Source organism: Mauremys reevesii, linkage group 8, assembly GCF_016161935.1.
Source record: "Mauremys reevesii isolate NIE-2019 linkage group 8, ASM1616193v1, whole genome shotgun sequence".
In the NCBI taxonomy this organism is placed as follows: Eukaryota; Metazoa; Chordata; order Testudines; family Geoemydidae; genus Mauremys; species Mauremys reevesii.
The window spans coordinates 7,865,245-7,889,015 of record NC_052630.1 but is presented as its reverse complement, the minus strand read 5'-3'; the positions used below and the strand labels follow the sequence as shown (position 1 = coordinate 7,889,015).

Here is a 23,771-nt window from a genome sequence, read left to right as displayed (position 1 = left end):
CAACATTAAAGCCTACTTCTGGAAATAAGAACATATACGGTTAAGAGAGCAGAAGATTCACAGGCATGGAAATACGGAAAAGTAAATGAGATGACCTTCCTCTCACTTCATTTTATAGTTTTGAGATGTGTTCTGGTGCTGTAAACCAACAGTTTTCTATGACTACCTAGAAAAAAAAATGGACTACAACTGAGTCAAATGGTTGATTAAGAAGAGCAGAGAACTACATAGAAATTAAATAATCACAAAGATATGAGACCCAAAAGTCTACCAATAAGTTATTGGATAGATTAAAAGTTCACTACCCCCTCCCCAAAAAGTCACTTTGTCATTTAAACAAAGTTTGCTCTACATAGCAATTACTGTTAAAATCACAGTGTGTGCTTCTTTCAGATGTCTGCCACAAACAGATATAGTTTGGCCACTGACCATGTGTTCCAGAATGGAAAACCATACCAAGCTCACACGTACCCAGCCATGTAAAATGCATGATATGGAGCAGTTTCCTCGTGAAATCCTTTAACACTTTTGCTACTTTTCATAAATCACTTGGTTAGGCAAGAGAATTGGCTCTAGTGAAAGATCTGTAAAACTGTAAAGGTCTGACCCTATCCTTTGAACAAGTTTCATTATCAGAGACAAAAGCATAACATGTCAAATCTGTCTGGAATGTTCTCCTCTTCTAAAAATCCCCTTCTCATCCTAAACTGAAATGAGAAAGATAAAAGCCATATTATGAAGATTAAATATGTTGTCACAACATGACGCTTGGTCCTCTTTTAAATGTTAAAAACCTCAAGTAAGTTCTAATGAAAAATCACTGCTAAGTTACAGTACTTAGCGATCTATTTTAACTATTAATAATATATGGAGATATACCTCTCTCAGAGAACTGGAAAATGACCTTTCAGGGTCCCGAGTCCAGCCCTCAGCCTGCACTAGCAGGACCAAGTACTGATTTTGCCCCAAATCCCTAAGTGGCCCCCCTCAAGGAGGGAACTCTCAACCCTGGGTTTAGCAGGCCAATGCTCAAACCACTGAGCTATCCCTCCCCACTGTTCTACTGTAACAGAACATGCCTGTTCTGACTGAACTTGCTCCCAGTCTACCTGTAAAAGCAGCTGTTGTTGCAACACAGCTACCCCTATGTTAAGGAACACCTAGTTAATTTGAATTCATAGTTATCATAGCATATGAGGTGCAAGTTTTAAGGACAAAGTTCAACACATTTTAAATATATATGTATTATAGGAAAGTTAAGTAAAGTAATATTAGGTATAATAGCAAAGCAGCTTACCAGCCCATCACAGTTGCTTATAGCAACTGAAGCGTTAGGCAAATCAGTGATATCCCCAACATATAGGCAATTCCCATGGAGTGGTTCAATATGAGTCACATTAGAATCCTCTTGCCATTCAATTGTTGCTCCAGGGGCAACCAGCCTAGAGTTCAGTCTCAGCCTGAAGTGAAACTCTCTTCCAAAAACAGTGACATTATAAAATATTTGCTCATTTGAAGCTTCATGTTGCATATCCCCAGCATCTCTTCGGAAGCGCCCCCTTGGAGGTCCAGACACCAGGTTAGATAGGAACCTGCCTTCTGAATCTGTGCTGACTGGGACGACAAGTCTGTATTCCTCTATATTCCTCAAAATAGGATCTTTAAAGATAAAAAAAAAGTATTAAAACTAAAAATTAGTTTAGAATTATTGGTTTAGAATTATCAGTCTATGATCCATTACCCCATCAGAGAATTACATAAGGGAGATGGCCACTGCATTCACGAGTGTGACTAAACATACTGTGTAGAGGTCATTCAAACTGTTTCGTTCCTAACATAGAGCAAAGTGCAATTATAAGAGAATGTAAGACAGCAAAGTCCTCCTACAAAATAAGCACCCTGCATCCCCTTTCCAGATGTTTTATGAAATGAAGTCAGTTGAGACAGCTGAGCTATTCAGACTGTTGTCATTAATCACCTAGGATGTTGAATTTCTGGGGACTGCTGGCACAATCCTTGAGAATGCTTCAGTGTCTATTAAACTGACCTCTGACCAGGCCTATACACAGAGGTTAGGGGAAGGAAATGTTTAAATTTATGACCTGCAAATGCCGATATTATAAACAAAAATAAGTTTCCCCAAAAAACAACGGTGGGAGAAGTTGATCAAATCCTAAACAAATTGAAAGCATGTGATTAGCAGACAATATACAGCTGGTAACTCAGGCTGGGACCAGCGGGAATGTTTCGTCAACTTTCAGAGCTTTTAAATTCATATTGTTTGAAGAAAAAAAGCTGCTACCATGTGTTTTATTCTACACATGGAATTTCAGGATCTGACACACTAACCTCTGATCTGTCAGATGTGTTACATTGAAACCAGAGTTCATTCCAGGTTCCCACTTCCCACCCTGTCTCTAACTACACTCACGCTCTCATGCGATCTGGGATTTAAACCAGTCTCCCGCAGCCTCCTTTCTTTCCAGAGTCTTATCCTCCCACTGGGGCTGCCAGAGGGTGGCTATGGGACTGCAGAGACACTGGCACAGAAGTGTCATTCCTCGAGATGCCAGAAGTCCCTTCCCCGGAGGAGGCAGACCCATCTGCCCCTTTGCTGCTGCTGCTGCCAGAAGAGGTTAGCAACTGCAAGTCTCGCCAAAAAAAGTATTAGCAGAAGAAGTTGAAGGGGAGTTGAAAGCCCCAGGGCGAGCTAGCTGGGACTTCAGAGGGGGAGGGGGAGGAGGCCAAGGGCATGGCAGCAGGGGGTGGGCAAGGCCGTCCTTGGGGGGTGGGGTGGGGCCCTGGACAACTCCCAACGCCCCACCTCCGACCCTTCCCCCGGCCCACCCCTATTCCACCTCTTCCCCCAGCGACCCCACACTCACCGGCACGGGCGGGAAGCGGAGCAACCCAGCCCGCTCCACTCCGCCAGCTCCCAGCCGCGGCGCTCCGCTTCCCGCCGCCGGTGAGTGCGGGGAGGTTGGGGGAAGGATTTCCCCCCCCCCGACGGGCGGCGGGAAGCGGTTGAGGGGATCCCTTCCCCCAAACCCCCTCCCCCGAGCGACACGGCTGGGGCTGCTCCCTGCCCCCCGCTAATCCCCCGGGCCACTGTGGGGCCCCAAAAGTGCCCCCCTCACAGCTCCTGCCTCCCAGACGCTGGGGCGGGGGGAAGCTTGGGAGGCTGCAGGGCACCCAAATAGCTAGGGACGCCCTGGGGTGCGGGTCTGAGGGATGGAGCCGCCCCCCCACCCCGGACCTACCTCTCTCCCTGGAGCTCTGCAGGGCGCTCCCGGGCAGGAAGAGCGCACAGCAGAGCAGCAGACAGGCGATCCCCGCTGGAGGATCCATTGCAGCTGAACCGCAGACCGAGCCCAACACTTGGAGCCAGCGTTAAAGTTCCCCGCCGCTACCCAGCACCAACTGAGGGCAGCCCGGCGCCGCCCGGTCCTCCGCCCCGGGGACGCCTCAGCCGCGCTCCGGTCCCCCGGTGCATGCACCCAGCAGCAGCAGCAGCAGCGGCCGCCGCTCTCTGAGCTCGCAGCGAAGCAGAGACACGAGGAGGCAGCTGGAGCGCAGCACAGGAGAACACAGGGCGTGCGGGAGTGGAGTCAGGCTGATTGACAGAGGCGCTGCCACCCAGCGCAGCCCTGCTCCGGAGCGAGCCCTGGCAGCCGGCCCGGGGCTCCCCTCCCTCCTGGATCCAACTCTGGCTGCGGGACGCTTCCCCACCCACCGCTTCGACAGCCACGTTTCTTTGCCCTTGACTCTTCGCTCGCAGCAGCCCACAGAGTAGTGAGCGCCCCGCTCCCTCCAGGTCCTAATGCGCTCAAGTTACTGTCCCAAGGCGCCCAGCTCGGACCCTCAGTCTGCGCCAAGCTCTTGCTATTTATGGAGTCCTGACATTATGCTAGAGCTTGCGCAGCAAGATGAGGGGCGCGCACGCTCCTTTTCCCCATGGGTTTATGTTCCTCACGGATCTGAAGACGTGGACCAGGTCCCTACACCGAGCACATTCGGGGGAAGTTGGGCCCACATCTCAATTTGGCGACTCAGTCCGCTCTCTGGAAGACACCAAACTTGACCTCCCCTTCAGGGAAGCTTATCTTCTTTGGGTCTCAACTTGGCCGCACAAGTTAGCTCCCATCTCAAACACTTTATAAATTGAAGGACACGTCTAATTGTCCAAGTAGTCGGATTAGCTGCTACAGCCGCTAGAAATTCTCAGTATTACTAAATAAATCTAAACACTTATTTAAATACACATCCACCCCACACACACATTTTCCTCCCCATTTGCAGTTTATCAGCAACAAGTAGAGTTGTGCAAAATGTTTTCATCAAAAACAGAGACAGAGCAACCCTGGTATTAATCCAAGGATTTGCATGAAAAACAAGCAACTTTTTCATGCAAAGCCAGGTGATGTTCAGATGTTTTTACTTGAGTCTCAGATTCATTTGGAACTGTAAAGATCAGAACTGAAGAAAATAATGACATGGACTAATGCAAATCAAAATCACAGAGTTTCACCTGGATATAATACATTTGGAGCAGAACATTTCTTGGGAGCAGCTGGAGAATATTTAGATTGTAAATTATTTGGTGCAAGGACTGTTAGTACAGCATTTAGCACAATGGAGCCCTGATCTTGCAAGGAGTCTCTAGGTGCTATTGTAATGCAAATAATAAATAATTATTAACTGTGATTTTTATGTAAAGAAAATAAGTTACATTCTTGCCATAATAATTTTGCTACCTGGACACAGACAGCCTGAGGGCCCAATGTTTACATGTGACTTTAGTATAGCAGTTGAATAAATATACAATGTTTACTTTCAGGATTATTTACTATTTTCATCAGTTTACTGGCCAATTTTGCAGTAGTCTAGAAGGCTTTGCCTCTTTGTTGTCATGGTTTGGGGTCTCACGCATAGTAGATTGAGTCATAGGTGTATTTGCATGTTTTACATCCCAAGGATTGTTTGCATTTGATGGTTTCCTGGAGCAAGTTTTCACTGGTGGGGAAAAATATATATATATATTGCATAGCAGAGCACCAGCTATCCCTGTTTATTGCTACTCTGCATGATTAAGGGCCCAGTCCTGCAGCCTTTACATTATTAACCCCTTTGACTCCACTGGGCTTACACTCTGTGGGAAGGGTGTAGGACCAAGCCCCAAAAGTAGAAATATTGGAGTAGAACAAGACTGTAAAAAACATCTGGTACTGGTCAGTGTGGGAGACAGGGTACAGGAGAAGATGGACCTCACTTCTGATCCAGTCTGGCAATGTCTATATCAGTGGCTCTCAAACTTTTGTATGGGTGACCCCTTTCGCACAGCAAGCCTCTGTGTGCAACCCCTGCCCCCTTATACATTAAAACCACTTTAATATTAAACACTATTATAAATGATAGAAGTGAAGCAGGGTTTGGGGGTGGAGGCTGACAGCTCACGACCCCCCACATAATAACCTTGCAACCCACTCGGGGGGTCATGACCCACAGTTTGAGAACTCCTGGTCTATATCCCTATGTTTTTCCCTCCTCTGTTTTTGGGTAGTCTGATCTTTAAAGCTGGTAAAAAGGGAAGGGGGTTGATAGATACCTGTAAGAGCAGAACCACTTATAAACTATACATATCAATCTTCTCTTTAGTGTTTTTCTTGGATGCCCTTTTCTTTGGGGGAAGCTTTTGCAATAGATTTCCCTGTTTGTTTGTTTTTTTGTGAGCTAATATTGAGCAGCTTCTCTTACTGAAAATCCTATATATGCTCATCAGTACAACTCCATGGCTGGTAAAGCTCCAGCTTTATTTTTATTGGGCTTGTATTTTAAAGTGAGATGGTTCCTTTAGAGTCCGTAGATCCAGTCTTGCTCTGACTTAAATCAGTGGAGGTTCTGCCATTGACTTTGAGGGGAACATGAACAGGCCATATGTTTATTACCAAAGGTCTCACATGCATGTGCCTCAGAGAGAGAGAGAGAATACAGTGACAGCAGATGCTGTGGAAATACAACACATGGACTGGCCAAGAAGAGGGTTGTGTTAATTGAGATGGAATCGAATTGGAAGAGTTGGAGGTTAGCAAATCTGCTTAATATGGATAACAGCTGCATTGAAGAGCAATGACATAAGCAAGGAAGAGTAAGATACCAATAAGCCTTCCACAAGTTTCTCTATGGAGCAAATAAGTTTCACATGCAGCTGTTATTGTCTTACCACAGCCAAAGAAAATCAAGGGAAATCCATTGGTTGCTGGTGCCTCCTGAACTGCTTTGCCTATAACCTTCTCTGTAACTTAGGAAAAGGGAGAATGGAAACAAATTGATAGTTGGTAAGATTGTCAGGTCTGATCTACACTACAGAGTTAGGCTGATACAAAGCAGCTTATGTCAGCCTAACTATGGAAGTGTCTACACTTAAATTTTGCTCCCACTGACATAACTTCCCAGCTACACCAACTTAATAACTCCACCTCCTCCAGCAGTGTAGAGTCAAAGTCGATGTAGTTAGGGTAACACAGGGTACGTCTTCACTACCCGCCGGATCGGCGGGTAGCAATCGATTTCTCGGAGTTGGATATATCGCGTCTCATCTAGACGCGATATATCGAACCCCGAACGTGCTCCTGTCGACTCCGGAACGCCACCAACGCAAATGGCGGTACGGAGTCGACATGGGGAGCCGCGGACGTCGATCCCGCGCCGTGAGGACGGTAAGTAATTCGAGCTAAGGTACTTCGACTTCAGCTACACTATTCACGTAGCTGAAGTTGCGTACCTTAGATCGACACCCCCCCCCCCGCCAGTGTAGACCAGACCACAGTGTCAGCATAGACACTATGTTGCATCTGTCAACTGTTACTGGCTTTCAGGAGCCTTCCCACAGTGCCCCATGCTGACAGTACAATTGATACAAGCGGTCCTGGTGAGGATGCACATTGCTGGCACAAGGAGCAAAGCATAGACATGCACAAGCTATGTAATTACTGCTGTATGCCAGAAAAAAAGTAGGTTGACTTAATTTTGTAGTGTAGACATGGCCTCAGTGTCAAGTGATGAGGCCAGAGCCTTAGCTGCTATAAATCATCATAGTTCCATTGAAGTTAATGGGTGAAATCTTGGTCCTGTTGTAGTCAATGGCAGTGGCCCCAGGCACGTCCAAGACCAGAGCCTTAATGACTGACATGAGCTGAAATGCAAGATGCTGTTGTACTTGTCCCATTAAGATGCTGTTCTAACACCACCATAGCAGGTAGCTCTGTCCAAACTGATATATCCTCCACAACATGAAGCCTTGCAGCAAGAAGCACTTGACTGAGTAATCTAGTGTAGGAAGTCCAGATTAACCAAGCCACCTACCACCAACAGCTCTGCTGTGTCTAATGAAGGTAGAGGCCACTTCCTTTGCTGCCAGGCTCCAACATAAAACATTTTAACAAAATTATGACAGAATTGGCCAAGTTCAGCCTGAGACTTGCACCCCTTGAGCTTTACCTCTATTCTAAATCTGGGCTTAATTTTTCATTAAATGAAATCCTTAAGTCTTTGTTCAGAAAAACTACCATCAATTTCAGCTGGAGTAAAGGCCCCAGTATTCAGCCTATTCGAGCTCACGCCTCTGAGAGTCCTGGTAATACCAGTTTTTCATAAGAGTGGAAGGTGGTGACTGGTCTGAGGGTGCAGGGCACTATTTCTTTCTTGTAGCACATTTTACTTAGCTCAGTAAAATGCAAGTGTCTTTAATTTATGGCACTAGCTGCTGCTTTGCGAGAATGTTTTTAAATATAAATATAGAGCATTCCGCACTCTGTTCCTGAGAGTTCAAAAACCTTATTTGTTATAGAGGAGAAATCAGTTTATGTTGTTGAAAGGAAAATTTCTGGGTGTGGGGTGGAGGGAGTCTTTCTGGCATTATATTGCATTTGTTTGCCAGAAGCTGGGAATGGGCGACAGGGGATGGCTCACTTGATGATTCCCTGTTCTGTTCATTCCCTCTGGGGCACCTGTCATTGGCCACTGTTGGAAGGTAGGATACTGGGCTAGATGGACCTTTGGCCTGACCCATTATGGCCATTCTTATGTTCTATACCTTCTCCAAGGGGCATTAGTCCATCAGTTTTTAAGCAAAATTCCCCCCCCCCCCAATGAAATTCCTAGGGGGAGTTCTGCTTAAAATCTAATGGCATGACATGGTCCCTAGTTCTTACTCCAAAGATTCTCCCACAAGGCTGGGGAGAAACTTTATTTCTAACCCTGTTATTGGTGACTTTAGTACTTTTATGTGAAAGAACTATAGATCAGCTGCTTGTGGTTTTCATGCAGATCATGTTTTTCTGCTTTCACTCCTAGCCATATGTATACATACCAGTTATGTGACATTATAAATCTTAATTAAAAGGAAGAAAAATTAAAGTTCTGTGCCAGTTCGTTTCCTCCACGCTTGAAATTTCTAGGCCCTCTGTTGTTTGAACCCTTTTTATCCCTGATACGTGGCAGTACTATACACCACCTAACACATGTATTTAAAACGTATTTTGCAGCACCGCATGCCAAAAAGCTAAAATGAAACAGCCCTGTCCTTCTCTCCCCTCCCACTAGTCTGAGTTCAATGACAAAAAGAAACACAACTCAAAGTGGGGCCTGATGCAGAAGTTAGTACATCAGTGTGAATGTTCAAGGGTTTTTTTGTTTGTTTGTTTTTTGATAGACTCATTTCCACTCATTTCTAAGAAAGGTGACAGCAGGACTAACCATTTCCAGCGCCGGAGAAACATGTCAGTGAGAAAGAGGTAGCTAAAGAAACCCTCATAGAAGCAACAATAGCAATAAAAGCAACTGGCTAGAGCAGTGGTCTCCAAAGCGGGGTGCACGCAAGACGATCCATTGGGGGCACGGCCGGAGGAGCGCCACCGGGGGCGGGGGCAGCCGGAGAAGGGAGGGAATGAGCGAGCAGGGAAGCTGCTCCGCTCCCCCGCAGGCAGGGCCACCCAGAACGCAGGGGCTTTAGGGGCTGCAGGGCCCTGGGCTAAGGGGGCCCTGGGGCCCAGGCCTGCAGCTCTAAAGCCCCTTTCAGAGTGTGGCCCTGAGTCCTCCGGCCCCTGGAGGAGCAGGGGCAGCCGTGCAGCCAGCGGCCGGAAAGAAGCGGCGCTTTCCCCTTCAATGCCAGCTGGAGAGAAGCGCCACTTCTCTCCGGCCGCTGGCTGCGCGGCTGCCCCTGCTTCTCCTGAGTCCTCCAGCCCGTGCTCGCAGGGCCGCATTCCAAAAGGGGCTTTAGAGCTGCAGGCCAGGGCCGGGGGGCTCCCTTAGCCCAGGGCCCTGCAGTCCCTGCATTCCAGGTGGCCCTGCCCAGGGCGGGGGGTAGCTCCCAGAATTGTGGCCCCCAGAAATCGAGGCCATGGAGGTGGTGCCGCACTGTGCTAAGCCACCTGCACACCCCCTGCACCAAACAGGAGCTGCCCAAGGTAAGTGCTCTGCACCTCCTGCCTGCCCCAGCCCTGAGCCTCCTCCCCCACCTCCACCCTGAGCACCCTCCCAGATCCCGCACCCCCCACCCTGAGTGCCCTCCCGCACCCTAACTCCCTCCCAGACCCCGCACCCCCCACCCTGAGCACCCTAACTCCCTCCCAGACACCGCACCCCCCACCCTGAACACCCTCCTGCCCCCTAACTCCCTCCCAGACCCCGCACCCCCCACTCTGAGCACCCCCCCGCACCCTAACTCCCTCCCAGATCCCACACCCCCACTCTGAGTGCCCTCCCGCACCCTAGCCCTAATCCAGACCTTCGAATCACTGTATCACAAAGTGTTAAACCAAGATTTTCAGAAATAATGAAGCATATTCAATCACATTGCTCACTAAAAAATATTAATAATTTTTGAGAGCGCAAAAAGGTTTTGTACCATTAATAAATAAAATACAATAAAAATTTTAAAAATATTGTTTCTCATCTTTCTCATCCTTTTTTAATTTCTATTTTTGTATGTTTTATAATGTAGATAATATATTAGTATAGTAGTACATGCATATAATTTATAAATAAATAAATATACATATATTGGGGGTGCATGCTCAACATTTTTTTACTGATGGGGTGCACGATCAAAAAAGTTTGGAGACCACTGGGCTAGAGGAGCAAAAGAAAATTACAATATTGCAAAAAACCTAAATGGATGAAGGATGAAATTCAGCTCAGCGCAGGGGGCCCACATAGGCTCTTGGGTACAAGTTGAGTCCAATGTTAGGACTTGGGTGAAGCATAGGCTATATGCTCTGGATGGATTTTCCCTTATTAGCAAGGATGTTCATGCAAGGATGGACCCTTTTATGTAGGCATTTGATGGAGCCTCCTAACTCCAAGACCTAAGATTTAGTATGTGACCTTCTCCCACTTCATCTGCCACAAATTCCTTTGCAGTGCAATCTTTTAGGGGGTCAAGATGAGTAGTAGAGGAGTGAACAGATAACATGTCCCTAATGGCATGTGCATTTGTGGAGTGGGTATGGGAAACAATGGATTTTGGTTTCCTGATAAACAAGAGGAGGAAAGATGTGCTCCTGGCAATCATTGCCATGATGTGCTCCTGGCAATAATACATCCCAATTCCTGTGGGGTTTCAGTTTGTATTCCACAACATGGAATACTGTAGCATTAGTGGTAAACGTAACACTAGAAAAGTCCCTTTGGTTGCAGCTTTGGTGGCACTGGCTGAATCAGCTCTGCATAGCAGAACAGTCTTATGTTCATGCAACATAGATCATATGGGTGTTTCTGTCAGACTTTACTTTCAGTATATCAAGGGCCAGACTGAGCCAGCACTTCCCTGGTGATTTCAACATAATTTAAATGTAAGTTATTTGTTATGCTTACATGGCTCTAGGTTCTTAGCTCCTCACTCTGTAATGTACTTATCCACCATTTCCCATGGGTGTTGTGGGAAGTACCACCATCTCCATTTCACAGTGGGGAGCTATCAGTTAAGTGACTTGGCCAAGGTTACATAGGAAGTCTGTGACCGAGCATGGGCTTGAACCCAGGTCTCCCAAGTTTCAGGCTAGTGCGCCAACCACGGGCGCAGCCAGAATTTTCCTAGGGTGGAGGCCTAGAGGTCTCCCTTCCCAGCCCTGCACCGAGCCCACATCTTTCCCCCTGTCCAGTCCCAAGCTATCTTGTGCTCCTTTCTGCACCCAGCCCCACACTCTTGCACAGAGAGATAATCATGCTGAAAAGCACCAGCACCACCAGGGGCCAGGTGGTTCTGGGAGCCCCAGACCCAAACCTCCTCCTGCATCTCCACTTCCCCAGAAAGTACCAAAAGCCCAGATCCAATACTCCCACCCCTCTGGGAACTGGGGATTCATGGTGCCTCCTGCTCTGTCTCCCCACAGAGGCTGTGGGTGCCTAGTGCCCATGGGCACTGGAAGGACTGTAAAGATCAGGGGGCGGAGGACAAACAGGCACATGGGGCCACAACTCCACCCAAATTTGGCCCAACAGCCTCTATCCTCACAAAGGGGTGGCCAGGCCAAGTTTCACTAACCCCCACCACTACCGAGCCCCTGGCACTAGCCCCTGGACATCCTTCCCCTCTAAAGTTTCTATCCACGTGGTTAAAGACAGCCTTCCAAACATTAATCCAAGTAATTATGTTTTAATTGAATCCACAGAACAAGAGAAACAATTGAACAGATCTTTATCTGCGTGGTACAAGCTGAGAGGCAGTGGAGTGGTGTAAAGGTGGCATAAAGCTCACCCTTGCACTCCCCTGATCCTGCAGATGCTCAGTGCAAGTCAGTCTACATGTGCTCACTTAGAACATCCATCTACTCTGGGATTACACAATTTCACAAAATTGTTATCTCCCAGGCTTTCATGCAACTTCCTATTTATTCCCACTTGAATACAGCATAGGGAGTACAGTCAATTCCTGATAGCCTTCTCCAGAATTCTATGCTTCACGCCAAGTTCCTACTTATGCCCTCCTAGTCTGCCAATGCCATGTCCAAAATTGCTTCCCCTTTAGCTAATTTCTCTAATTTTTGAAACTTCAGGTTAGCACTCCTTTTTCAAGTGGTCTATCTAACCGATATCCAAATAACTAAAATACACTGTGAGGATTGAGTCTTGTAACTCTTCATCTTTGGTATTCATTCAGCCATTTAGTTCTGATGTCAGGGTCTAAAGTAAATGCTTTATCTTAATCTCCCTTTACATTCTCTCTCTCTCTCACTCACTCTCTCATCATAATCCTTGAACGTTCATTGTTACCACACCCTTCATTAGCCATCTCCATGTAATTGCTAGGATAACTGGGGGTTATTTTATATAAATAGTACAATCTCTCCTCATTTTCACCTTGGTTCCTTCTGCGCTGATTTAGTGCCTCACTATTAACATTCTCATCATGTGATTTACCCAGCATGTTCCCAGAATACCTGCTTTTCCTATACAAGTATTTGGGTGATCTTAGTTTTAGCTAATTAGTATTGGGACATTTGATTTCCCTCCTGAAAAACTCTTGTTCGTTACTATCCAATCCATTTCTAAATTTATACGATACCTATTTTGAGAGGAGGAAACAGAGTCAAAGGGCCAAATCCTTGCTTCCTTTTTCATTTTTTTTAAAATGCAGATTTAGTGCCAGATTTCAGTACCCAGGGCTGTCAGTACCCAGGGCTGTCAATCCCCTATTACTCCACTGCGTGGGCAGCAGCAGTACAAGTGTTCCCACGCTATCCGCCGGCAGGCCTGTAGAGGAAGGATGATGCAGTGGTTAGAGCACTATCCTGGAATCCGTGAATGCCAAGCTCTATTCCGTGCTCTGCCACACGCTAAGGGTATGTAGACATTTGGGCTGCAGCCCGACCTATGTTACCTTCCACCTCAGGGGTCCCAGAGCCTGGGTGCTAGCCTGAGACCGAACATTTATACTGCAATGAAACAGCCCTTTAGCCTAAGACCTGCAAGCTCGGGTCAGCTGGCACAGGCCAGCCCCAAGTGTCTAGTTGCAGTGTAGACATACACTTCTTGCATCCGAAGAAGTGGGTATTCACCCATGAAAGCTCATGCTGTAAAACGTCTGTTAGTCTATAAGGTGCCACAGGATTCTTTGCTGCTTTGACATACACTAAGTGACTTTGGGCAAAAGTCATGTCTACACTGGAGCTGGAAGGTGTAATTTCCAGCTCACACAGACATACCCACACCAGCAGATTGTGCTAGTGCACTAAAAATAGCAGTGTAGCCACAGAGGGATGGACTAGCTGCAATGCCATCAGAGACCTTTCATTTTTAAATCTCCTGTTTTGCAGTCCCATGTCTGATACCGTCTTTTCATAAATAGATTTTTTTCCTCTACAAATAGATCCCCCTTTTTAAAAAAGCATTTTTGAAATTCTCCAGCTGCAGAATATTTTTTTTGTAGTACAGGGGTGCCTCCAAGCTGCAGTGGAGATAGGGAACTCTGTGTTATACATTGTATAAACACATAGGATAACAGTCCCTGCTGCAAAGAGTTTACAGTCTAAATAGGCTAGACAGACAAAGGAGGGAAGGGAAAACAGGCATAGAAGGGTAAAGTAATTTGCCAAGGTGGTAAAGGAGGGAATAGATTGACTTCCAGTCCAGTGCCCTACCCACTGCTCATACTTTAAGTCATCCTGCAATTCTGAACAATTTTTTAAAACATATTTTGAGTTTTTTGTTCTTTATATTTACAGACAATGAGGCAAATAACTTTTCATTTCCCGTAGCAATGAGAGACAAGCTCTTCCCTTCTCCTATCTCACCACCTTATATTGCCAGCTCAAAGGATGCAGGTGCACTTGCAACTTAGAAATTGAAGCTACATGTTTTATTTATTTAATTTTTAAAATCATGCCTTTTGGGCTAGTAAGAGCCTTAACACTGAAAGGGAGAAAACTGTAACTAATTGTATCTTTGGAGAGGAGTTAAAGCCTTAAGCAGAAGCAGAGATATTGAGTTCATTTGATGGTACCCGCACTTGACTCAGAGATAAGTCCTTACAAATTAGGTTAAGGAAAATATACTGCCAACCAGAAGCTCATATTTGAAGTGGTTTTTCTTCGGTCATGGAGGTGACACTGTTTCTGTAGCTTGCTGTTAAAGTACCTTGGTGACAGGAAAGGAGAAGGTACAAGAGAGTATCTGAGCCAAATAAATTCTGGGAGTTCATGAAGTCTGACTCAGTGAGAGAGTCACCTGCTCTGGAAGAAGTTCAGCCTACCACAGGAGCACAATGGTTACAAACAGAAATGTTTATTGATGACTGGGGGGGTCAAAGTCAATGGGGAGGTGGAAAATTGATGGATATGTGCCTCACTCATCTCCATCTTTCTCCTTCTCTCACAAGAGCAGGCATTAGCTATCACTACTGCCCATGTAGCAAATTAAATTTCCTTTAGCTCCAGTCTCTGCATCTGTGCATGAAGGAGGTAACATCTGGGGAGTCTGAAATTGCCTTAGCTCCTACTTGGCCCTTCACTGGTTGGGATAGAGGAGTGTGGGGAAGGGAACTGTTCAATAAAACATATACTAGAGCAGAGGTCGGCAACCTTTCAGAAGCGCTGTGCCGAGTCTTCATTCATTCACTCTAATTTAAAGTGTCGCGTGCCAGTCATACATTTTAACGTTTTTAGAAGGTCTCTTTCTATAAGTCTATAATATATAACTAACTATTGTTGTCTGTAAAGTAAATTAGGTTTTTAAAATGTTTAAGAAGCGTCATTTAAAATTAAATTAAAATGCAGAGCCCCCTGCCCCAAGACCCGGGCAGTGTGAGTGTCACTGAAAATCAGCTCGCGTGCCGCCTTCGGCACCCGTGCCATAGGTTGCCTACCCCTGTACTAGAGTAAGCAACATGCATCACTGGCATTAGGAAATTAAGGAAATTCAGGTCTTTGGGAACACTACAGAGTGGAGCTAGGATCATTTTCATTCTCCTCCCTAGGGCAGAATTTAGGGCCCAACCCTTCATTCCTGGTATACCCAGCACCCCAACTGATTGCAGTGGGAGATTGGTGTCCTTAAAGTGCAGGGTAGGGTGACTGTGAACCTAGTGCTAAATGTCAGTAATGAGAACAGCTTGCAAAATCTTTAGTAAAAGATGGGCCATTATTGAAGTGCATATAGTAAAACAATACTGGCTGCTCCTCGGTGCATTCTATAAATGATGCATTAGGGTCTCATCTGTAATACAAATAGCCCTTACTTGAGCAGGCACATTGTATGTTTTCCTTAAAAAGTAATAAAACTTGATTCATACAAAAAGAGAACCATTGTGGTACAAGGGGGATTGCTGCTGAACTGCTACGGCCAGTAGGGTGGAAATAGTAAGGCAAGTGGATATCAATGGACATTAAGGAAACAAATTTAGAAGGCATAATAAAACAATTTACACCTGGAAACAAAGCTGTGGAAAAGCCTGCTTTTTCCAGCAAATACAGATCACGTATTAAGCATTCCATGCCCCTGGGGCACAAAGAGAAATATGAATGTTTCTAATTACCTTTTCTCATTTCCACAAATGTAATAAAATCAATTAATGCAAATATTTAACTTTCAGCAATTCTATGGCTGATGTCTGCTGCAATTTTAACCAACAGTGACAAGTAGATCACAAGGTTCATTTTGTGACCTGAAAGCTAGTTAGCAGCCTTCCTGGCTATCTGGTTCATTGCATTGATTGCAGAATGTCAGAAAGATGTGATTGTTCCACCCTTTTATTGTAGTGTAAATCAGGAGCAACCCCAGTATACTCAGTGCAGTGTCCCCAGTGTGAAATGGGTGTTGATAATATCAGAATCAGACTCAATGTCTATACACTAGATTAAGTTTACAAGAATGTTTTCCCATTATTTGGCTTTCTGTACTTAATGTTTGATCCTCTAATATGGAGCTACTGAAAGTTATTCAAGGGCATTTCATAGTCAGACAGAAAATAAATCCTATAAAGCAGAAAGCAAAGTGAGCAGTGAAAAAATGTGAAATCTACCTACTGAAATGTATGTCCTAGCTGTTTACTTCCCTGGACGTTGTGAATAAATTGTTGGTATTGTGCTGTTTGAAGTTCAAAGTAGTTAAACTGAGATATAAGGTTTTACTGATGAGTTTTCACTTCCATAGAAATGATGTGATGTTACATAAAAGATGGCATCTCAGTGATCAACCAAACCCAAGCAGGTTTAAAACAAACAAAAGGAAGTATTTTTTCATACAATGCACAATCAACCTGTGGAACTCCTTGCCAGAGGATGTTGTGAAGGCTAAGACTAACAGGTTAAAAAAAGAACTAGATAAGTTCATGGAGGATAGGTCCATCAATGGCTATTAGCCAGGATAGACAGGGATGGTGTCCCTAAGCCTCTGTTTGCCAGAAGCTGTGAATGGGCAACAGGGGATGGATCACATGATGATTACCTGTTCTGTTCATTCCCTCTCTGACACCTGGCATTGGCCACTGTCGGAAGATAGGATACTGAGATAGATGGACCTTTGGTCTGACCCAGTATGGCTGTTCTTATGTGTTTCACATTTTTAAACAAATGTTTCCACTGATAACTTATGAGGTCTGTCTTCCTTTGGTGGCAGCTTATGAGAACTATAGAATCTGTGAGGGAGGATGGTCTAGGCATCTTGTCTGTGTCAGTCAGAAATTCTCTCTTTGGCACAAGAATAGCTTCTTATCATCAGTCTATGTTCATGTGTGCAAGGAGTATTTCATTCTCCAATGCAGATTTGAAGACAGAGCAGTGAACCCTGGGGGACCTCCTGTGGCTCCCAGCTCTGGATAAGAGGGATATTTTGACTGAGAGGATAGAGAAATCAGTCACAAGAAACAGCTAAGCCTTATTCCCTGCTTATTTGATGTTAGCATTCCTATTTGGAAAAGGCTTATTGAGATACATGTATTTCTTCCAGAGTGGCGCATGAGTTCACAGATGTTCAAACTCATCTAGCCCAACAGAAAATGTTAGTCCTTAATAGGAAACAGTTGTGCCAGTTAGCATGTATCTAACCTTACAGTTTTATTAAACTACATAAAATACTTATCTTTAGGTGAAGAGTAACAAATTCTAAACCACCTCCCCATTTTGAATTTTGGGCAAGATTAGGCTCTGGTCAATTGTTAATGATCATTGTGTACATTGGGGTTTTATCTTCTGGTTGGAAAGGCCCAAGGTGCCCACTGAGCCACATCACATCCTCTTGTTCAGAAGAGCTTGCAGAATCCCATGGTTACCAGGACTCAGTGAGAGCCAGGGGAAAGAAATGAAGGGGCAACCCCCTCCTTCTACCCCATCACAGGTCTATAGTAATCATTTCCCAGGTGCTTAGTCATATCAGTTGATATATCTGAGTCTAATTCCTAGTGAAAAAGGCATCCACATTACAAAACCAAACACCCACTGGCATCTTGTTTCTGGTATCAGTAAGAGACCAAGGACTGGACTGGCATTGACTCTGATACTGAACAAAGCATTTCACACCTGGTCAGACTTAAGACACTATAAAGGGGCACTGCACTAACTGGGCTGCACTGGTTCAGTGGGGACTCCAGCCTTCAAGCCCCTTCTATAAACATTACATTCACTACCAAAGTTATGCTTTTTTTAATCTAAACCTGTGCTGCTACTACTCCACAAGTTTGTAATCCACCGGGGGACTTCACAACATTACATATACACATCTGCATAATCCTCCTGAAGTTGCATAACTCTCCATCTGTCCTCATAAGAGGGATTTCATTCTTTGCCTGGAAGGGTTTACAACGAGTATCTGTTCTGTAATATACATGTACTAATGTAAGTGATATAGAGGGGACGACGGGAGGATTCTTAAAGTTAGTGGTTGTATAGTCTATGTGCCTCCTTTTCCACCCCCTACTTCACCCTGACTTTACACACACACACACACACACACACCTGAAACCAATACTTCAGGCTTCAAAAGTGAGCTCAGTTTAATGCTTTACCAAGGACCATGTCTACACTGGGAAATGACATTGTATAAGAACATATGTTAAACACATGCCATAGTTAACGTCAGGTGGCTGTAACCCTAGGGTTATTCACAACTGACTGACATGATGTTAAGCATGGTAGGCCTTATGTACTAGCGCTAAGTTATGTTAACTAACATGATGTACACATGTTCTAATACAGACAAACACAAGCACTATAGCATTTTAAAATAAATTAATAGCAAATATTTTTAAAAGCTTATCAATTTTATTTTTATTCACAGGAATCTTCTACATCATCCAGGTCAATATCAACTAACAGATTCCCTTTCTTGGCCAGTGAGCCACAGTACAGGATCCATGAGGTGGATAGTCCCAGAATACTGATATAAGCAGGTCATTTCTTATGTGCCAATGGAATGCATAAATATCAGTGGATCAACTGGAAATCCAGCTGTAGAGCAAGTTATACACAACAACTCTGTCTTCAAGGTCAGAAAAATTTCTTCTTCAAAGATCTCAGATCCCATCTCTTGGGCCCCAGTTCTTCTTTATGTTTTAACCATGGATCTTTTATCCACCAGTATTCATGTGAGTTATGTTTTCTATCACAAACTGATTATATTATAGAGATCATAATTCAAGTAGTCCCCGCTCCAAAAAAGAACAAGAGAAAAAACATAGTTAGCACAACAAATGTTTTTTGGTGCACTTAGAAGCCTACACTATTTTTGTCCTCCGAAGGGCATGGTACCATAATTACTAGCTGTCCATGTCCCAACAGGGAAAAATAGAGCAGCCCATGATTCTTACAGCCTGGATCAAGCAAAGCATTTCTAAATCCTTGTCCTTTTCAAAGGCTGCTAAAACAACGCAGCAATTCACTCCTATCCATAATTGTATGGTACTGGAAAGTTCCTAATGTTGGGTTCTATTTGTGTCTCACTTACTGTGTTCCACACTGCCTCCTCTTTTCTAATGAAATTTTAACACAGACATTGATGCAACAATGCAGACATGTCAATCACACGCTGCTGCTTCTGCTCTCCCATTCTCCAGGTGGGGAGTTATAAGCAGCAGGAGAAAGGGGAGGAAGGGAAATGGGTGTTTGAGAAGAGGGTGCAAATCATATGAAAAGGAGAGGGCTTGACAATTCTGCTCTCAAACTCAAGAGGATTGAAATGCAAGCTGAGCTGCTGGTGACACACTCTTACTATGTAATATCCTAATCCTGTTCTTCTGACCTTAACTAGAAGGAGGTTCAATTCAAATACCCCTCAAACTTTGAGGCAGTTCAAGAGCTAGATCTGAATTTTGCAGCTCAGCCACATCTCGCTTTGACATCATTATCAGAGTATCAGTACAAAAGTGGAAGAAAGCACATAATTGGAGAGGAGTGTTAACTAATAGCTGTGTAAAACAGGCAGCTTTAGTTTGCAGTGGTTTGAGTGAATTTCTTTTCACTTTTCCCTGCAATCCACATATTACCATAATACCTGGTGGCTTCAAACAAGATCAGGCTCCTGTTGTGCTAGGCCCTGTATGGGCACACGGTAAATGGACAGCTTTGAAGAGCTCATATTGTAAACAGACAAGACGGACAAAAGGTGGGAGGAGAAAGGCACAGAAAGATGCTGTGACTTGCCCAAGAGCTCCATGGCAGAGCAAAGAATAGAACCCAAGTCTCCTGCCTCATAGTCTACTGCCCTATCCACAAGAATATGTGATTTCTTAGCTGTCCCTCAAAATATTGTTCAAACCACTGCAAAACAGCCAGATTTTGCCTGGTTGTATGTTGAAGCCACTGAATTTCACATGGCTGTCTGTCCAAAACCTTAGATCAGCCCAGGCTCCCGAACCTGGCCTGGGTTTTAAGTTTGTAACAAGACCTCAAACCATGCAGGCTTGTTGTGAAAGTTAAAATAACCCACACATCTAGCTATTTACCCATTTGAGAGCTCAGCATGTTGGCCACTCCTCAGCACTTCACTAACCTGTTGAGTGATATGAGGGAACCAAACTTTTCCATCTTCTTCTGAGGAAACTTTTTTTTTGCCTAGCAGTGATTAATGCTTTGATACACTGTCATGAGAGTTAATATCTAAACTAGGAGATTATTATTATAACCAATCTGTGGCCAACTAGGCACTTCACAGGTGTCACTCCACTGCATGCTGCATGACTACTTGGAAATTCACAACACTGGAAATAGAACCCAGATTTTTTTTTACTCCAAAAGCACAGGCGCCTAATGCTTGAACAAGAAGAGGAGCTCCTTCATGCATGCTTAAGCAGTATAATTCCATCCATTAGAAAATAGGTGTACACACTCTGGGGGGTCACTTCCCAGAGGCAGCATCATGCCACTGAGCATATCCACAGGTTGCAGATAGTGTAACGCCATCCAAATATGAAGAGTAGCTGCAACGGAAGCACGGAAACCATTCAAATAAGCAGTCATGGACAATCTGTCGTCAGTCCCAACAGCGTGTGGTGGAACAGCAGGTGGCGCTGCTGTCCCTCTAAAATGCCACAGATGTCCAGAGATGGTACCAGACATGGTGAATGTAGACCACCATTAAATAAGCCTCCAGCCAATTACAACCAATAAGGGAACATCATTGTCTTTCAAGAAGTAACTCCGGAAAGGTGGAGGAACCATGAGGGGTCAATGGCATTTGCTAGGAGAAGAAGCCCCAAACTTAAACCTGCACCCAAGTTTGTTGCCTTATTTGTTGCAATTTCTGCACCAGTATGGCACGTGGCTTATGTGGACAAGATAGTGTGACTGAAATTGCACACACCTTCCCACTATAATCTAGAAACGGGGCCAGTCTGACCTCACACATCCATGTTCCCCTATAGCATTTGCTGAATCCTCGCATGTCAACACTAGGACGAGATCCCATCACACACACACACACACACACACACACACACACGAATTTGTCCCATGATTATTCTCCTGCCACCATACTTTACACAAGTCCATTGTTGGACTGTCCAGGTAAGTGATTTCAGGAAAATAAAGAGGTCCAGGGACAGGTGATGGAAGTTATTAGAGATATGGGAAAACTTTCACATGTAGAAGGAGAATTAAAAGACTACGACTTTCAGTTTAAGAATCAGATGAGTAAGAGAGGATGTTATAGTGAGGTATACAATGGGGGATAGCTCAGTGGTCCATTGGTCTGCTAAATCCAGGGTTGTGAGTTCAATCCTTGAAGGGGCCATTTAGGGATCTGGGGCAAAAATCTGTCTGGGGATTGGTCCTGCTTTGAGCAGGGGGTTGAACTAGATGACCTCCTGAGGTCCCTTCCAACCCTGATATTCTATGTATAAACCACAAACTCTTATTTATCCTCTTATAATGCAAGAACAAGAGGGATTTTAATAAAAACAAAAGGCAGCAAACTTAAAACAATTAAAAAGGAAAAAAAATTACATACAGTCAAAAAATGAATCAGTGGAACTGTTTGCTATAAGAGATCACTGTGACCAAGAAAAACAGGGTTCAAAAAAGGCTTAGACATTTATATGTATAAGCTAAAGATCCTCGGTTATATTAGATAGGATAAAATCCTCACATGCTGCAAAGCACAAGCAAACTACTAACTGCTTGGGTTTCAGAAAATAGATTTCCACTATAAGCAGTTTATTCCCTAAGTGCCCAGGCACACTCCATCTGTTGTGACCTCAGATGCCCACCTCCCCTTGTGTGCCCAGGGACCCAGACAAGATGGGTTGAAATGCTGCCTGCTGTGGTGGGGGTATTGCCAGTACTGTGTGCTGGACAAACGGCCAAACCTTCCTCCTCGGGATAACCCTGCCCTGTCCTTGGTGTTCTCCTTGTCCCCCTAATGCCTCCTAGCCCACAATGAGAATGGGCCGGCTATGTTCCACTGAGAGCGGGGGGCAGAGGGGACTAGCCCAAGGCCCTCAGCAGGGGAGACAAGACATTCCCAGGGCAGGGAATACTGAGACAGCTCCCTCCCTAGTGGGAAACTGGCCAGTTCCCTCCCTATAGTACATCGTCTCTGGGACAGCCCTCTCCTAGCAGGGGACGGGGGTGTCTCTAGGAAAGCCCCTGCCCGCATGGGACAGGGGGATGGTGTCTGGGACAGCCCATCCCAGCATGGGACAGGGGGATGGTGTCTGGGACAGCCCATCCCAGCATGGGACAGGGGGATGGTGTCTGGGACAGCCCATCCCAGCATGGGACAGGCCCAGGGGCATCTCTTGGAAAACCCCTGGCAGTGTGGGATGGGGAAAGGGTGTCTCTAGGATACCCCGTTCCAGCGTAGGGTGACCAGACAGCAAGTGTGAAAAATCAGGACGTGGGTGGGGGGGTAATAGGAGCCTATACAAGAAAAAGACCCTATAAAATCAGGACATCTGGTCACCCTATTTCAGTGTGGGACAGGGGGATTCTTACCTGCCCTCAGGCAGAGGCTGCAGGACCTGCCTGGCCTGTGGTGATTTTATTCTTTCTCCCTGGCTTGCTGTAGCCCCAGTGAAGGGGCATGGCCAGGCTGTGTAGTATTTAGAATTGGCCACTGTTAGTACTGAACTAGACGGACTCCTGGTGTGATCCAGTATGATAATTCCTATGTTCCTGTGTTTGCACTTTCATGCATGCAGCATATTAGCCTTCAAAAAGAACAGTTATATTTAGGAAAGCAGGCTTGTGCAGTGGAAGATCAAGATATAGCAATTTGAATTTCAGAGGAATCTTTGAGCAACAGGTAAGAGTGAAGTGATGGAGAGATGAACATAAAATGCTCCCTTTAAATAAAGCAATCTCCAAAAGAAAAATGACAACTGTGGACATTTTTAAAGACAATAAAAAATGCTTAGTTATTTAAAAATGGTATCAAGGGAAGTGAAAATCAAGCTGAAAGTGCAGTGATCAGTTTAGTTTTTAAATACTAGATAGTGGATTAAGCTTCCAAACTGTTTTCTCTGCAAGATGAACTTGCATGTGCTCATTTTGATTTCACTTGGTACACTCAGTGATATCTACTGAGACAAGGATTCCTCTTATGTGAGCAGTAGTCTACCATGTGCTCTTCTCCAAAAGAACTGGAAGTAATTACCAAAAAAACAAAAACAAAAAAAGGGAAGAAGAAGAATCAGGACAAAGGAACAGACGTTTCCAATTGAGACACAGCAAATGAATACCAGAAAGTGGTAAAGAATTCAGGAAGATGAAAGATGAAGGGTGTGGCATGTGGGCTTTGGAAAAAGACAGGCATTCTACAGCAAAGAAAGGTGCCTAGGATCCTTGGGGGCAGACAGGCAAAGCCTTGCATGAATGGCTGATAATAGTAAATGGGTGCAGGCTTCCCCCTGTGTTTACTTTTGCCGACTCCCGCTTGGTCTCTACATACTAAGCTTCCCACTGCAGATTAAGTTCTAGACACAAGCACTGCACTTGGGCAATAATTTAGCATTCCACATATGACAAGGGAATCACTCAACTATGGCCTTGTTGGCCTTTTTTCAATAAAATTGTAATTGGAGCTGTATTTCCTGGGAAAGGTGGCCTTATTCTGGTACTGTAGTTCTGCAAATACTTTTCTTAATATTGAAAACAGTTAGAATTAGAAGGATTTATATGATTCCACAGGAAACCCATCAAGCTGTGGAACTTAAAGAACATTTTATTAGTGGTATTAACAATCTTTACAATAATAATAGGGAAAGTTAATGTTTCCATAAGTTGATGGTAAGAAGTGTTGATTGGCAGCTTCTTTTGAAATATGAGTTATTGTAACTCACTTTCCTA

At 44.8% G+C, this 23,771-nt stretch overlaps 1 protein-coding gene across 8 annotated transcripts in view; it reads right to left on the bottom strand.

Annotated features, from left to right (window-relative positions):
- ADAMTS2 (ADAM metallopeptidase with thrombospondin type 1 motif 2) overlaps window positions 1–23,771 on the bottom strand; it is a 352,434-nt gene that overhangs the window by 247,324 nt on the left and 81,339 nt on the right. For 3 of the 8 annotated variants that reach the window (XM_039486339.1, XM_039486340.1, XM_039486341.1), the window contains one exon: window positions 1,298–1,659. The exons of 1 other annotated variant lie outside the window; for it this stretch is intronic. In XM_039486339.1, coding sequence (XP_039342273.1) covers window positions 1,298–1,531 — 234 coding nt within the window. In that variant the 5' untranslated portion in view covers window positions 1,532–1,659. 4 more of the 8 variants (XM_039486336.1, XM_039486335.1, XM_039486337.1 and 1 more) reach the window with 3 other exon arrangements.